Genomic DNA, 17,283 nt, shown 5'->3' with positions numbered 1-17,283 from the left:
CCAGCTGCCTTGCCAATGCATAACTATTACAAAGCTCAACTTCATTGTTACTGTTTCTCCATCCCTAGGATATGGTTTCTGGACTTGTGTTCCTGTCTCAGTGATAAAGCGAGTACCTGCATTACTTTCAGGATTAGGATCCTGACTCAATTTCTCTCAATGTAATCAAATCTCTAACACTCAAGGAATGCCAAGAAAAACTCAGACTAAGGCTTTTAACCTTCAAAAGCCCAGTCTGCTGGGCACCACCAAAATTGGAACACAATTTTATTGCAAGCTGTTGTTTCATTTAATGTGCAGAATTTAAATATTACCAGTCGCTTCAGAACCTCACTGAGAGAACATAAACCTCTTTTCCTCCACTATTTTCATATCAAAAAGTCTGTTCCTACAGGAGAATTTTAACAAAGCAGAAAAAAATAAATTGGTTTAAGAATCAGAATAGCAAAGACCATTTCACCTCGAAGTCACTGGTTCAAAAGCAGGTAGAGTAATAGTGAATAAAAGCTAGAATCCCATTGAAGTTTCCAACTTGCACAAGAATTAATTTCCATTCTGCAACTACTGCTACACAAGACAATAAAAGGCATGAAGACTGAAATTTCCAAACCATGACAGCATATTTGTGACTTACGCTGCTAAAAATATTTTCCCCTAATTCTATGGTGAAAATACAGTAATGTTACCTCAGTGAAAAATGTGCAGTGAGTAACCTCCCACCTAGTTCCTTTACAATTGTTCATATGGCAGATCAGCAATGCTTTCCCAGTACACTTAGCTGCAAAATCGGTAAATATGGATTAGGATGGTAAAATTTCACACAGCAGTTTTCTGTTCTCCCCATGCATTTTCCACAGGGATTTATTTAATACCGTGGGAAAATGCAGATGTACAGCAGGAGCAAGGAATTAAGATGATATGGCTGCCTGTGCACATGTATCAAAATGAGCTGTATTTACAGTATGAAATAACACACAGATGAAAGCCAAAGCAGAGAGCATTTTATTTCCTCACAAAACTGTTGTGGCCTACAGAACATTACACTATATTTGCACAACACCAATCGAAGATTCAGTCTTATAGGTTTGAAGGAGTTGAGCACCAGCCAAGTTGTGAAGCGTAACTAACACACAGATGACATACTGCACGTGAGCAATCATAAATGGCATGTTAAAAAACAAAACTAAACAAAAAAAAAAGAAGTAGTAAAAAGTCCATATAGTACAATTTGGTTTCATTTCAATTTCCATCAATTTATTTTACTGGTAGTTTTATGCATGACAAAGAACACCCAAAAACTTTAAAACCCACTTCAGTGTTCAAAAGCACAGAATCAGTCCATCCACACCAAGTGCACTACATAGAGGTAGCACAGGATAGGCTGTTTTATCTTCCATGTCCAAATCCAATTCCAATTCCAGCACAGAAAAATCCAAGCATAGTTCAAATACCAATGAAGCTATGCATTTCTACTTGTACTTTCCTTTTGCTGAGTAAGGAACTTGGGCAAACATTTGTTTCCCCTGTGGACACTACTCAAGCAGCCCAGTTGCCACCCTGTGATCTACTGCATATGAAAACACGACAGTGCAGTTTTAGGAATAGCACTTTTTTAAGTTCACCTTCCCACCACAGGGGAAAAGCTGAATCTCCCTGCTACTTTCTTTTTTCCAGTCTAGGCTGTTATTACACCCAGATGAATATATTTAGTGTTTTGGAAAAGCCACATCTCCATAATCTGCTAACGGTAGCTTTGCAATTGCATTTAATTTATGTAGCAGGCACAGCAGCATTTTTACTTTTTATGTATTCAACAACACACAGATATAACAGGCACTCCTGGTTAATATTAATACCTCATTAAATGAAGTATCTAATTTTCACTCCAAACCAGAACATCTTAAAAGAATATAGCAATAATCCGTTTTTTCCTGTAGGTCAATCCTCTAACGATGTATATTATAATGTTAGTTACTAGTCACTGCAAACTTGTTTTTCAAATTAATGTATGAAAATATTCCATTTAAACTTCAATAAATAATTTACTATGCTCGTCCTACTGACTCAAATTGATAAATTATTTGCATGATACATTTTCTCATCAATAGGGAGAAGAACTTTCTATTTGGAATTTATGTAACTTTTCCTTCCATTCTCCCCATTTAAAAGGACAATTTCATTTAAAGCCACGCAGAGAGAAGCAATCTTTCTCCAGATTCTTCAGGAATGTTAAAGAGAATATGCTTTTTGAGAATTTTTCTCTCATTATACATTTTTAAAATAACCTAGTGTAGAACTATTCAATAATAAGAAAAAAAGGTGTGATGAAAAGAAGAACTTTGGAAAACATCAGACAGGAGACAAAAAAAGGCAACTTGGACTGAGGTACAGTAGCCAAATCTACTTTTCAATCATCAGTGGTGATGCCCCTTCAAAAGCTACTATCCACAGAAGAGCTTACCTCTTCCAGCCCAATGCTCCACACTGTATGTTAAGAGAACATTTTGATGGAAATATAGTGTGACAAGGAGCTTTTTTACCAGATGCTTTATTTACTTGGAATGATTTAATTGCTTTGACCTAACCCAGATCCAACCTACAAGACTAAAATCTGGAGTGCAATGAAAAGCAAAAGAAAATATCAAGGTTTTTTAGTTGTGTCTTTTTAAGGTTTACATGTTTCTTAATTGTGTTTCTATTCTGATCAGTTTTCTAAACCTTAAAGTGTATCAAACATGGATATTTCTAAAGCATCATATATTGTTTGAGCACTGGATTGACCAAAAATTTCTACAATACTTTTCTCTCTACAAACTCTTGTAGAAATTTTTAATACAGCATCTAAATAACTGAAGAATAAACTAAATGAACAAACATGCCCCTTTCACAGGGTAACAGTGATCAAAGAAGAAAAAAAAAAGTTAAGAAGAGGCCATATAAAAATGGAAGTGGTAGAACAGAAATGTATGCAATACTGATGACTAATACATTCATGTTATCTAGCAAAAAAGCAGGAATGTAAATATTAATACAATATTAAATACTATTTTAATAACTCTTTGCAGAATATTACCATCTGCACCCACATGGTTTTTCTTGGTGGTTTAGTTCAACAGGCAAACAATTACAAACAAAAAAATTTCAAAAAAAAAAAAAAATTGGTAAAACTCCTTACATAATCAAGGATCACTTCTTGGGATATAGCACTCATTTTATTATTCCAGGGACATTTGGAATTCACCATTCTTGAAAAGGTGCTTCCTGTAAAAAAGTTACATACTGCACCAGGGTAATCTGCTCGTAGCCCCAATGGTAAATCTGAAAGGAGCAGAAAATTTTTGAGCCAATTCCAGGATGGTAACTTAGCTTTGATTCCCTCCTCAAGTAGAAAGGTTTTGATACATGATTATTTTAATTTCATCAGTAACAAAATGAAGGGGGAGCTTGAAACCCTCTCTTCTCACCTTAGTGGAGTGTGAGGGGTAGAATGGCAAGAAAGAAGCAGAGCATAGTTAACATGTACATGAGGTCTGAGGTAGAGACAGAAGCTGTAGGTCCCAGAACCACGAGGAATAGTTCCAAACATTTTTCTGCCACATGCAAAAAACCTGAAATAACTTACTAATTTAAGCAGACTAGCAGTTTTCGAGGGTGCAACATATGCCTTTATGGCTACAATTTAAGTCTCAATGGGAATGTTTTTTACACTACATATATAGTGAAAACAAAAATAACACTCACCTGATCTCACAAGATTTCATAGAGTAACAGTGAATGTTGACTCAATTTGGCTCTTTAATAAGCTCTCTTGAATTAAGAGATACAAAACCAGTTCCTCTCTTCAGATAACGCAAGTGATTCATGGGTGCACTTCACAGTACATGCTGCTGTGTGCACTACTGTACTCTAATTATTCCTTGTTTAAAATTAAAAAAGATCACTTGTTTTAAATTAAAATAAAATTTGTTTAAATCAGTAAATCACTCCACAACAGTCCATTCTGTAATATAATAGGGTTCTCTGATTACAAGCAAAACTTCCAAAGACAAAATTACAAGCTGAGCAGCAACATCAACTTAAATGCAAGAAAAATACCACTGCACATCCCAGATTAGCACCTCATTGCATTGATACTGAAGAAAGCTTAACTACTTACTTATACAATTATTAGCATCATCTTTTGCTAATTAGCTGGCAAAATACAAGTATCTGTCTGACAAAAAGCAGCTCAATTGAAAAAAGTAAAATTTTACAGAAACAGATATATTGCAAGGAAGAAGAATAATTTGGAAATAGATTCAGGCTGTACATAATTTATAAAGATTTTTCTTTTTCTCTACAGTTTATAAATAGCCAAAAGTCAGATTACTTTGCTGTCTATTTTTAAGATCTCATCAAATGTGACAGTCCAAACATGTAGCTTAAGGTGCTGTAGAATAAAATTACATAAGGTCATGAAACTACATTGTACAAGGACTTTTCAGCCAAACAAACCTGCTCAAATTCAGCCCCAAATCTAGCATATCTGATGTTTAGACAAGGTTGGGAGAAATAAAGCAAATATACTTCTGAAGCACAATTAAAAAAACCCAACAAAAACAAACAAAAAACCTCCAAAACCACCAAAACCAAATGCCTAAAGCCAGAAGATACAAAAAGAAAAAAGAAGTCCAGTAGAATTACTTAGGTTTTCTTCTAAGTAGGTTTTCTTCTAAGAATTAAGAGACTGTTAGATATACGGTTTCCTCACCATATCATGGAATAATATATAGTGGTCTGTCTATAAGAAGGGAAAAAGCTCATAATAACCCATATCATATATAAGAATATGAAAGAAAAGTGTCAATTGTACTGTAGTTACCAGGAAAGACCTATCGCAATTCTACAAGTGCTACAAGTTCTACAAGTCTTACAAGTAGCTACAACTATTCTACACTGAAAGATCTACTTAACATCTGAACAAATGCACCATCTCTGCTAATTAATACCTTTGCATTTTACACATTCTGACTTAAACAGCTGAAAAGTATTAAATACTTACACAGCCTTAGATACTCAACTTCCTAGGGAGCAAGAGCTGGAACCAAACTCACAATGACAAGCTTTTAGATGACATACATTCAAGACAGTCAGTTTTTGCAGACTCTCACATTTGAAGCTTACTATTAAGCTCTACCACCAAGGCTGTGCAAATAAGCATCCCCGCATTTGTTAAAGAGCCTGTCATTCAAAACAAATCAAGCAGGTAGAAAAACAGAATTAGTATCTTATTTGCTAGAAGCTACTAAAGGAAGGATAGTGAGTTGCTGCATGAAACAGAATCAGTCTATGATTCTTTACTAAGATAATGGCACAGCAGCATAAAAACATCAGGAAAAAAAATCCGTATCCTGTTTACACATCCAGTTCAGACAGGGACATCATTTACTCAAAATCAGGAATTTTAATATTGCATTCCTCCATAATACAAAATACTTTTATAATGTAAGTTGGATATGTGTCATGTACCCTTTGAAATCAGTAGGAACAATATTCAATTTTATAGGAAGAATTTAAATTAAGTGCAAGAGCAATTGTATATGTAAAAATCTTATTATGGTAAGATGCCCACAAAGTCCATGCCATAAATACAGTATTTTCTAATCGGTAAAACTAGACAAAAGGCTTCAGGATTCCAGTACCACCACAATAAAATCCATCCCTGATTATTCAAACTATGGACCACGCCAAAAAAGTAATTAGAATTTTATGATCACAAGAGCTAAGAGTAAAGCCATCAATTTGATCTTATCTCTCACCATATGTCATATAATATAAGCAAGCACCAAGAACATTTATACTTTGTGCTTTTACCACTATTTTTGGTTATATCTGAATGATTATTATAAATAGTCTAACGAGTTTCATTTCATCAACTACCTACTGATGCTCAAGACACTACAGACTGGACTTAATACTCAAAGACAATTAATGAAAAGCATTTTCACAGACATTAGAATGACAATTGTTCTTTTGATCCAACATCTACATTCTCAATATATAAATTTCCTTCACATGAAATTAACGTTAAAAATAGACATTGACTTTAACAAAGGTCTAGTTGAAATTTTAGGACTTTCAATTTTGTGAAAGTTTTATAATGCCTATTTTTACTTAAGCTAAAAACTAATAAAACCCCACCAACATTTATGATTAATTCTGCTCTAAATACTTATTTACTACCAGCTGCAATGTTGAAAGGCCATTAAAAATGCCACTAAACCAAGTTTTCACTTGCAATCGACTTTAAAGAAAGAAACAAGTAGGTATCTGTGTTCACTATCCTGTGAATGTCAAGCCTTGAAAATATTACTATTCTACTAAATACTGAGTTGTTGCCCAGTGATTGTCTATGTGCACTTCACATCACAAAGCACTATCCAGAATGAAAGCATTTCACACCGGGCAAAAAAGTCTGGTGCAGGCAGCTGTTCCACACAGCAATTATAAAGGGCCAAAGAAATCCCTGCTTCTCACTAGTAATGCCCTACAGTGCCACTGACACTCATGAATGGCAGAGAGAAAAAAATTATTCCACAAGAAAAAAAGTCACCATCCTCTGCAAAAAGATTTTTTCAGAATCCACCACTACAGTCTCTGCAGTATTCACTGGCACGGAAATTAAGACTTCTGCCTGCTTAGTGCTTAAACCCAGATGTCAAGCATGAAGATTTGTCCCTAAGTAAAGAAAAGAAAATCTTCCAAACAGCAAGGTCATTGAAGTTTTGTAAGCCTATGAGTCACTTTGACTTCAATACATAATGGGTGAAAATACTCTGTCAAGGTAATAGCTACTTCTCTGTGTCATCTGTCTTTGCTGGTGGTCACAACTGAAGCTGCTCAGCCGCCCTTATTTCTTCCTTCTTGTAGCCATCCTAGACCACCTGATGTCAATTACCTCTTTCTAGATATTTTATGGTTCCTTCAATGATGGCAGGTTTGGAGTTAGTACATTACTGTTCAGGGACAAATTCTTGAACCCTCTGCAGCTCCCTTCCTCTCTTCTCCCTCAGCCCCCCATTTCCATCACCTACAGCAGGGTAGGCAGACTTTGCCAGATCATGAGACATTTTTGACAGTATATCATCTCAAGAACAGAGTCTACAGGACATGATTAAGTCTAGACTGTGAAGGTATTAACACAGTAACTACCTCAATGTAGTATTACTGCATATATAATTTTACTGACAAATTTTCATTTCATCAAAACAGAAGTGCATACACTTGAATTTGTCCCCAACATAACTCATGTTACTGTCATGGGGCAATTGTGGGGGTTATTTTAAAGATAAAGAAGCTTCTAACAGCAAATCATGGCTTTGTTTTACTAATTTAAGCCCAGACTAATATTCCTTGCTACATAATACTGGCCAAACTTCTAAAAGCAAATAGCGAGGTATTATTTTTCCCTCCATACAGACAAAAAACTAGCACTGACACAGACTCAAGTGTGAAGCATTTTAAGCAGGGTTACCTCAGATTCATCTGTTGATTCCTCATTAGACCTGGTTTCCTGAAAAGGACAAAAAGGACAAAGGGGTAATTAGGTAAGTACACACATAACTGAGTAGTATTTCCCTTTTTAAAAGTACTTTCAATCCTTTATTAAGACACAAAAGACAAAGCAAAAGCAACTCAAAGTTTAGTTTCCATCCTGTCCATTCGTACCCGGTTTGTTCTTGCACTTGCATTCACATGCCACACTGATACTCAGGGGCAGCAGTTGACTGTGACACTGCTGTCAGTTACCCTAAAAGAATGATTGGATCATCTGAGAATCTGTCTCTGTGATAGCTTCCCCCCTTCCAGAAGTGGTAGTAAGTTTTGCAAAGAAACTGCCCAGGTCTTGACCTTCAAGGCAGAATAGCATTCTACAGTTATCCATAAACTAGCTTTGCTATTCAACTACGCAGCTTTTAATAGGCTTATTTTAAACTTAAATAATTTCAAACTATTTTCCACAGAAATCCAGCATTTAATGACTTTCTCCTTTTCACCCCATGTCAGTGCAAGACATATGGCTTTCTCCTGCCTTTGAAACAACTGTACCTTTAAAACATCTCTCTCTGGCAAGACAATGATTCTTACTACCCTACAAAAAAATTTTTAAGTTAACTCCTGCTCATCTCTCATCTGTTCACTGAGAAAATCTGCTGATGCAATGCCTCCTCAAAGAGGTCAGCAAAATGAAGATTTACTTAACGTATTTATCTTTATCAATAGCAATAAACGATTACAACTAATACACTGGCAGTGAATGTAAGCATTTCAACAATAAAATATGATATAAACAAAGAACAAGCTAGAGAGAAGGCAGCATTTCAAATCTTATGATGTGGTCTTTGGACAGTAAGATTAACAGGTACAGAATTTCACCAGAGAAGACAAAAAAAAAAAAAAAAAGACACTGTTACCAACAGCTTAGAGAAAAATGGAAAGGGAAAAAAACTGAATGCACTGACAACCAGTATAATTTTTTATTTGTCACATTTATTTATTTATTTTCCATGTTTATTAAATGCCCTGATGGTGAACTCTAGGCAAAAAGCAAATGTCTCCTTTGCATTAGTGAGGGCTCATCTTGGTGCCCGTAATACATCACAGCAGATGGGACAGGAGAAAAGCAGCACCTCTACTTGCCACCAGAAGCTTAGTGCACGGTGTTACCATGAGTACCGACATCTGTTTCCTCCATTTTACTCACTACAGCCAGGGTCACCTCTAAACCACATATCCCATAGAAAGGTTATCTGTGTAGTCTATACTTGGGACATGAGTTGGGAAATTGCAAGTAAGAAGAACATGGGACTCAAGGGAAGATGGAGTAAAATCCTGGCATCCTTTCAAATTTAGGTTTGACTTTGCACGTACAACTATTTGTCTGTCAGTCTCCCAGTCTCTAACCACAGCCTGTAGTCACCTTTCAGGAAATTAGAAGTTTGTTACATAGAATCTTTCTGCATCTTAAATTCTACTTAACAATAACCAAATCAGGACAGAACTAAGCATTGTGGTGTAATGTTGCCAGCCTATTGGGCAGGCTAGAGTAACACACAAAGTCTAATGCAAACTATTACCCCATTCCTAATAAAAAAACTGACTTTCTCTCTTGAATACCAGGAGTTGCCTCCTCAACTCCTTAATAAATCAAAACTATTAGCACTACTGTTTTGATACATTGATATAATTCATATAGTTTGTAATAATATATTTTTTTTTAAAAAAGTAACTTAAATCAGCTCTCCCAAACAAATTAAGCAATTACAGTTCTGGGCCCCTCAGTTCAGGAAGGATATCGAGGTGCTGGAGAAGGTGCAGAGAAAAGCAACAAGGCTGGTGAAGGGACTTGAACACAAGTCCTGTGAGGAGAGGCTGAGGGAGCTGGGGTTGTTTAGCCTGGAAAAGAGGATGCTCAGGGGACACTCATCACTCTCTACAACAACCTGAAAGGAGGTTGTAGCCACGTGGGCGTCGGAGTCTTCTCCCAGGTAGCTATCAGTGAGATAAGAGGGCATGGTCTTAAGCTGTGCCAGAGGAGGTTTAGGTTGGATATTAGGAAGAAATTCTTTACAGGGAGGGTAAACAGGCATTGGAATGGGCTGCCCAGGAAAGTGTGGGTTCTTGGTCCCTGGAGGTTTTTAAGATGGGACTGGATGTGGCCCTTAGTGCCAGTCTAGTAACCACGGCAGTGCTGGATCAACGGTTGGACTTGATGATCTGAGAGATCTTTTCCAACCCGTCTGATTCTATGATTCTATGATGCAGCAAGTAACATTTTTGCTGGGACATGAGACTTTCTAGTGCAGCTACACCACCTACATCTACCCCTTATGGTTCCAATTGCTTTGGTTATTCAGGAGAACATGCATGTAAAGCCAGTTACAAATTTTCAGGATGAGCTCACAATCTACCACTATGCAGACAGACCAACACACATGCAGGGAGGAGTTAACAGCCCTCCTGCTGAGACAGCAGCTGATACTTACACCCACCTGAGTCACTTAACTAAGCTGTAAGCAGTTATGTGCAAAGGCATTCCTGGAAAACACTGGCTTACCAAATCAGGGCACACCAGAAGTTGATTCCAATAATCAAACCATGTAAACTAAGCAAATATCAATCTATTTTTATTTAGGACATCTACTCTGGTATCCCTACTGCATTCACAAGGCACTACAACCCCAGATACTAAATTTCATAAAAGGCACACAAATAAAGGTAAATGCTGCATGGCCTTTGTGTTTAACTGCAGAAAATAACATGCAAAAATTCAGAGGGAGCCTTGGCTTAGGAAAGAAATGCAGAAACCTTATTTGTTCCCTGACAAGAACTTAGCTGAGGGTGCTTAGAATTGACACTTATCTACTAACCCACTTTGCTAGCAACTTATGATGAAAAGCTTTTTCCCTACATTCTCCCACTTAGGCAAATTGGAACAGTAAACTGTAGTTATGATTGCCCTGGAGTTTTGTTAGGTTCCTTTCTCTTCCCTCCAAATACATGAACTGAGAAGATTATCCCCCACTTCTACTTTTTAGTAGCCTTATAACTGTGAAAAAAAGAAAATCCCTTAACAGGGATTTGTAGACAACTAGAATCCTAAATCATGTAGGAATAACTGTCACTGGTAGGTCTCAGACTCCAGGGGAAAATCAGCCAGCTGCACTTCAGCCAGCTGGCAAATGCTGTTTTTCAAGTAGCCTAAGAATGGGGAAAGGGAACACAGATGAGGAAACCACAGAAATGTGAAGTAATCTCCTACCATTATTATATTTCATTTAAACAGGTCCAACATAACTTCTCAATAAATTCTTAAGTGGGCTTTCCAATATGGTGGATATAGGGTTTTCCCTTCCCTGCCTTTACAAACATCAAATGCCTTCTATATATATATTTGGCATTTGATGCCTAAATAACTTAAAGCTGACCGAAGGGGAAAGCCACAGAACTCGAGTTTTAAAGAAACATACATGCACAACGCATACATCCCTTCCAAAAGAGATGTGCTCCCCAGAGGAAATAAACAAATAAGGTAAGTTTCCTACCATAGTACAAAGAGAGCAAAACACAAGCTAGTTTAATCTCTTATATTATTAAAGAAGACTTGTCAAGAGTTGGTTTTATCCTGAGAACTCTTTCAAAGGCTGCCACACTTAAAAACGTACCAATCCTGGGAAAGAAGCCTCCTGTAAGGAATCCAACCCCTCCCAACAAAACCCCGACAGCAGGGAAGGTGGAAACGACCTGTCAATCTCTAATTTAGGCCAATTCCCTTGGAGTAATTCTAAAACCCTCCCTCCTTTAGGTATTCGAGATAAGACAAACATCCCACAGGTTAGCTGTCTGTCCAAGTTCTGGTTCAGCAAAGAAACACTGAGAACATTTGTGAAAGGGCCGGCAACTGCACTTCTTGCTTTACTTCTTTTTTTTTTTTTTTTTTTTTTTTTTTTTTTTTTTTTTCCCTTGGGAAGGAGCGATCTAGGCACAGGGAGCTTTAGGAGAACATCTCCTTTAGGAAACCACAAATCGCCAGCACCAAACTCCTCAAGTTTTGTCGCAGGAGAAAAATCCCCAGTTGAAATTAACTTGGTCATGTCACCCATGTCCCTTGGTAGGCAAACCCTCCAGTTCTTTAACCTTGGCTCCACAGCGGCGCCAGCAACACTTCTAAACCTTCCCTCCCGGCCAGATCCAGGTTCCGCAGCCTCCATCTTCTCTCCTGCGCCCCGGCGCAGCGAGGATAGCCAGAAGGATCGCCCCGCCGCCGGCCCTACACTCTCAGGGCGGGCTTACGGCCTCGGCCTCTGCTCCCTCTCACACGCGCTGTCCCTCCACTCCCATGAGCCGCCCCGGCCCCACGCTCCGGCCGCCCCGCTCCGCGTCGCTGCGGCCACAGGGCACCGACAGGCTCTACCTTCTCCTCGGCTTCCGCCATGGCGCAGCCGGGCCGCTGTCATGTGAGGGGCAGGAAATCGACGCGGCGGAGGCACTCTGGGAAATGTAGTTTCGGGGGTAGGGATGTTTTCCTCTTTTTTTTTTTTTTTTTTTTTTTTTTTTTTTTTTTTTTTACTTTCTTTGTTTCTTTTCTTTTTTTTTTTTTTTTTTTTTTTTTTTCCCCCATCCCCTCCTTTTTTCCTTCGTCAGCCCAGCTGAGGTATGGTGGCGATGCCCTACAATCTGAAGCGAGGGCAGGAACAAGGCTGGGCTCCACGGGCAGCACAGCCATGTTGTCTTTCTACTCTCCTTAGCTGTGAGATGCTTTTTTAAGCTGAATTCCGTTGATTCTGTCAGGTCTCCCAGCTTCGTGGTACGCCCAGCTGTGGTGAGATGGAAGGTGGCCCCTGTGGTGACTGATGAGCTGGCCCTTGGTTAGCGAGGGTCTGGGTGTAGCTGAAGCCAAGAGCACTGGCAGCGTTCCATGCCTGCTGTCACTGCCGTGCTTGGACTGCCAGTCTCCCGGACCAGGCCCATTTATTGTCACCCATCCGAGCATCACTTGCTCGAGCACAGCTTCCCTTTCCATTAGATCCTCTGGTGAGACGTGTAGCGGCTTCTCTTCTCTTCATACTTTTTACTTAATTTCTCAGTTTTGAAATGGCACACACACGTCAGTGTCAGGAGGAGGATTTCAGAAAGCCTAAATATCTTCTACAATTCCAGAAGCTGCTGTATTTTGGTTTTTAAAACCATAAAACAAGACTTGAATGCCTTGCTTGCACCTAAATTACATTTTTTTTATATATTAAAAGTCTAACCAAAGCTAAAAAGCAATAGGCAGAACTTTTTATCACGTGGGTTTTGCCACTGGAGCTATTTAAAATCTCAGGTGGAGCTACAGTGTTAATGTGCCCTTGGGATCAAACCCAAGAATTTAAAAGTATGCAGTTCACCTTTGGCAGTAAAATAGAAATCTTATAATACCACAGTGCAAGACTGTAAGGACAAACAATTAATTGCAGAGCGTTATCACCTTCAATATTAAAATCATGTATATAATTGCCATACCTTTAGAAAATAATTGCCGGAATTTTGACTGAGAAGAGCTAGAATTGTCCTTTAAAATCACACTGAAAGGTTTACACTGGGGTGAGAGACAGCTATCAAAGTTACCAGTTTCAGTGCAAGAATGTATGGAAATTGCTATCCTGAATATGTTTAATTTGCAAATGACATTAGAAAATATCTTTACGGACTATCAAAGTACCATGGCGAAGAAGCATGTAAATGTCATCTTGGCCTTGTAAGCCAAGGGATATCTACAGAGAACGAGATGTTTGGCTGCCACTGTACAAAATATTGTTGAGACCACACCTGGGTATAATGGTAAATTTCAAGTCACATTTGTTACAAAAAAGATAAATTGAAACTGGAAGGGGCCAAAGGACCACTAAAAGTATCACAGAAGTTTAGGGTGTATTCTGTTGGAGAAGACTGATAAAAAGGACTTAGCTTCTCTAGTCAAGAAATAAAAAAGAGCTGAAGAGGAAAGACAGCTATTAAAGTAAAAGATATGAGATCAAATAGGTATCAGCTATTTTCAGTGCATTTAGGCTGGAAATGAGAAGTAGATTCCCGTGTGTCAGACATGTGTGGTCCTCAAAAGAACCTTGCTGGCAAGAATTAACTGATTTCAAGATGAGACTTAATAAACTTAAATAAGAGACTGCAAGAGGTGTTTGCTGACAGCTGTGTGGTTTACCCAGAGTGCTTACTCATTCCAGTCCCTTTTGAGCCTTCTTGAATTTTAGTCCTATTTAAATCAATGAAAAAATATATCCTTGCTGACAATGGAGCCAGGATTTGTCCTGTAATATGCAATGCACAATGTATATTATCTGATACTTGAAACTGTGTATATCTCGTGAAAGGAAATTTTGCCAGATACATTTTTTTCCTACTTTCAGGGTAAAATAAAACCTCAATAGGGCTTTTGGGTTTCAGGGTTCATTTTCTTTTTTTTCTTTTTCCTTTTTCTTCCTTTTTTTTTTTCTTTTTTTTTTTTGGTTTTGACATCAACAGAGGTATTTTGTGGCACTTTTTAAACTGGAATGATCATTAATAACAGACCTTTTAAGTACCAAGAAAAACAGTGTAAGGAAAAGGATGGCAGATCTTGTAAACTTTGCTATTATAACAGCTAACAGTGCACATTTGTTCATTTTTTACAAACAGAGCAGTCAAGGAACAGCTGTGCTTGTTTTCACTGCACACAGAATAAGTGGTATAAACAATGTGATTTACTTACAGGGTGCTGCTTATTTCTGGTAGAATGGTGCAAAACTAATTCTTTTCTTGTTTACACTTAAGGTATGAATTCAATCTGCTGTAATTATGGGTTTTTATTGTGTCAGGAAAATTTAATATGTCAACATCTGATTCTGCCACCCCTCCCACACCCATCCTCCAGAAGTGCTGAAAGCCATCAAGAAGAAATGACATCACTGGGTTTTAAAGTCTTTCAGTACCTCCCACTAAATACTCAGCATCCTGCAGATTTGGGCCTGAGAACATCCCAGCTAAAGCGCAGTTCAGCATAAGTGGAAAATACAGTACTGCCTAAGGGAAGTAAATGTTCTGTCCTAGCCTTAAAACCTAGTCTCTCTGTGTCTGTCAGCACACAGAACTGAAGTTTGGTTTAAGTCAGTTCTACTAGAGGTATAGGTTTGGGATTCCTGGCAAGATTTTTAGGTAGAGCATTTTGGCTCTGATCCATCTTGCGTGATGGGCTGGCTCTACTTTATCATTTAGTTTTAACTTGGTTCACCAAAATAACACCCTTCACAAGTCTTTATATAAATATTTTAACCATACCATGATGGTTTTAATGTTCTTACTGCCTATTTTAATGCAGAGCTTCCAGCTGATAGGAATTCTGCAGGACATTTCTAACAGGATGCTGATAACTCTATTCAGTTTGAATTTTAGAAATTCAAGTCTGTCGGGAATTTCTGGCTTATTTTTCGCCATAGAAAACAGAATTAGCATTAAAACCTGGATCTTGACCAACATTCAGATTTCAAATAGTTAGAATTTTTATCTCTTGCTTTAACGCACTTCCTCCCTGACCACTGTGAAACATAAGAAGTAGCAGTATCCACACCAATTGGTATATTACTGTATTTCAGTCTCCAAGAGCTCTCAGTTGCTTTCAAGTAGGACTGATTCATCCAACAAAATGTTCAGGTGAATTATTTCTCGCCACTCTTACCACCACTTCTTCAGTAAAAAAAAAAAAAAGCAGGGTTGTCTCTAAGTTAATAGCATTTAAAAACACTATACTGGATAAAACATAGCTAATGCTGACAATACAATAGAAGTTCAAAGATTTTCCTCTTTCTGATTGTTTGTAGAAATAAATCTGCAAAGTCTTTTCTTTTTTTTCCCCCTTGTGATCAAAGAATTATTTCTGTGAAGATACTTTCAATTTGTACTATAGCTTACATAATTATGATCTTAAATATGTTCAGGAACAATCCTTTAAAAACAATCCTATTTCACTTGCTAGCATTATATCATTTTGCAGTTGTTTACTTTTTTCTTCTTAATCCCTCTCTAAAATTTGTTTACAATATTTCTTACTGAAATGAGTATAGGAACAACGACTATAAAAAATTTTCAATGATAAATGTAAAACCTAGAGTACCATGTGGGCATCATAGTAAATGCCTTCTTCAATTGGCAGTAAAGATGACTGCTGTTTAATTTGGAATATCACCAAAAAGACAAGGTAAGAAATAGAGGTATTCATTACCACTGTGTCCCACCACTGCAGGGTATTTAAATTAAATTTAAATGATCAGCTATTTTTATAAAAATGAAAAATATCAGAAAGGTTATTATGAATGGTTTATCAGCCTTTAAAATGGTTGATCTTTATTTCCTGAGATTTAAAGACTTTTTCAAAATACAGTGAATTATTTTCAAATCCTTCAGGAATAATGTTTTACTTAGTCTTTTCTGTCTTCCTCTGACCCTCCCTCCCTGTCTGGGTTTCTTCTGCTCCCTTTCTTTGTCTTCACTCTCAGGCAGGCTTTACTGAAAGATACCTTCTTGTGCTGAGTAGAACACACAAAGAAGATGAAAAAATTTGAAGAACAGTAAAGAACATAAAGCCAGTACAATTATCTATTTATTAAAGGTAAAGAAGGGCTATAAATAAAGTAAGGGACTGTCTTAAAAACTTTATAGTTAAATGTATAAAGGGATTTGTAGAGAAGGAACAAGTCTGAAATGGAAAAATTATTGTACTATAAGAAAATTCCATAGATTTGTAGATTATGAAGCCAGACAGGAATAGCTCTGTGATTTAATCTGAACTCCTTCCTAACATGGGCCATGAGATTTACCTAAATTAGTTCTTCTTTGTACCTTTTTTAAATAAAACTCCATACCTTGACATAACATTTCCAATCACATAGAACTCCCTTTATTTCTGGTAAGTCATTTCAAGGACAGTTTTACTCACTGGTAGAAAAATATAGAACACAAAAGAAGCAGTCAGAACAGTGGTCCATATAATTTAGTGCTTGATCTTCAATGGTGGTGATAAGAGATGCTGTTTGGGGAGAGCATGTACTGAGCTCCACTTCCTTGTCTTACCTTAGCATCTACTGGAATAGAATTAGGGATGATAGAAGGCACAGCCCTTCTGCCATCTGTTAGTGAACCTGCTATTGATGAATTTGTCTCATTTGGACCTGCTGGTCCTGCTTGCCTCCAAAATCTCTTAAGACAATGAAATCAAAAAGCCACCTACCTGCCACTTAAAGAAGATCTTTCTTTTTTCCTGTTTTAAGCTGCTCTGCTGTGGCTGTCCTACCAGGTTTGATAAGCACCCCTTAGGTCTAATAATGCAGGACTTGGTACATAAGGGGTTTTTCTTATCCCTATGGCAAATTTCAGTTTGCCTTACCTCAGCTTTGAGCCACTCCATTATGTCCACCATGGCATCATCTGTCAGCAACTTTTGGAAGTTCTGTATTAAAAGATTTCCGTTCCCCATGGGAGTACTTGTATCCTAACATTAAATCAGTTCTTAGTTATTTGTTAAGTCAGATAGAAAGATGCCCCTGATTGCTTCACATGTTTTACATCCTACTTGCTATACCTCAAATCTGTTACCATCTCTCTTAATTTGTGCTTGGTGGGACATGGCTCTATTACTTTAAACTAATGAAACATATTAATGTCTTTTATATTTATTTCATTATTGTGAATAACTCTACCATTTACAACTGTGATTCC

At 37.5% G+C, this 17,283-nt stretch overlaps 2 protein-coding genes across 6 annotated transcripts in view; one reads left to right on the top strand and one right to left on the bottom strand.

Annotated features, from left to right (window-relative positions):
- VPS41 (VPS41 subunit of HOPS complex) overlaps window positions 1–12,038 on the bottom strand; it is a 104,743-nt gene extending 92,705 nt beyond the window's left edge. For 2 of the 4 annotated variants that reach the window (XM_051798705.1, XM_051798709.1), the window contains exons 1-2: window positions 11,954–11,989; window positions 7,514–7,552 (exon numbers count right to left, since the gene is read on the bottom strand). In XM_051798705.1, coding sequence (XP_051654665.1) covers window positions 7,514–7,552; window positions 11,954–11,974 — 60 coding nt within the window. In that variant the 5' untranslated portion in view covers window positions 11,975–11,989. Of the gene's footprint in view, window positions 1–7,513; window positions 7,553–11,676; window positions 11,840–11,953 lie in introns of those variants that run through there. The other 2 variants (XM_051798706.1, XM_051798708.1) reach the window with 2 other exon arrangements.
- Window positions 12,039–12,246: 208 nt separating this feature from the next.
- Window positions 12,247–17,283, top strand: part of POU6F2 (POU class 6 homeobox 2) — a 351,623-nt gene continuing 346,586 nt past the window's right edge. For both annotated transcript variants that reach the window (XM_051798730.1, XM_051798729.1), the window contains exon 1: window positions 12,247–12,346. The gene's annotated coding sequence lies outside the window, so the exon portion shown is untranslated. The remainder of the gene's footprint in view (window positions 12,347–17,283) is intronic.

This window comes from Manacus candei, unplaced genomic scaffold (assembly GCF_025592945.1).
Source record: "Manacus candei isolate 608988 ecotype Guabito, Panama unplaced genomic scaffold, ASM2559294v1 h1tg000049l, whole genome shotgun sequence".
Taxonomy (NCBI): Eukaryota; Metazoa; Chordata; class Aves; order Passeriformes; family Pipridae; genus Manacus; species Manacus candei.
Note: the sequence above shows the minus strand (reverse complement) of the source record. Positions and strands in the feature narration are given on the sequence as shown.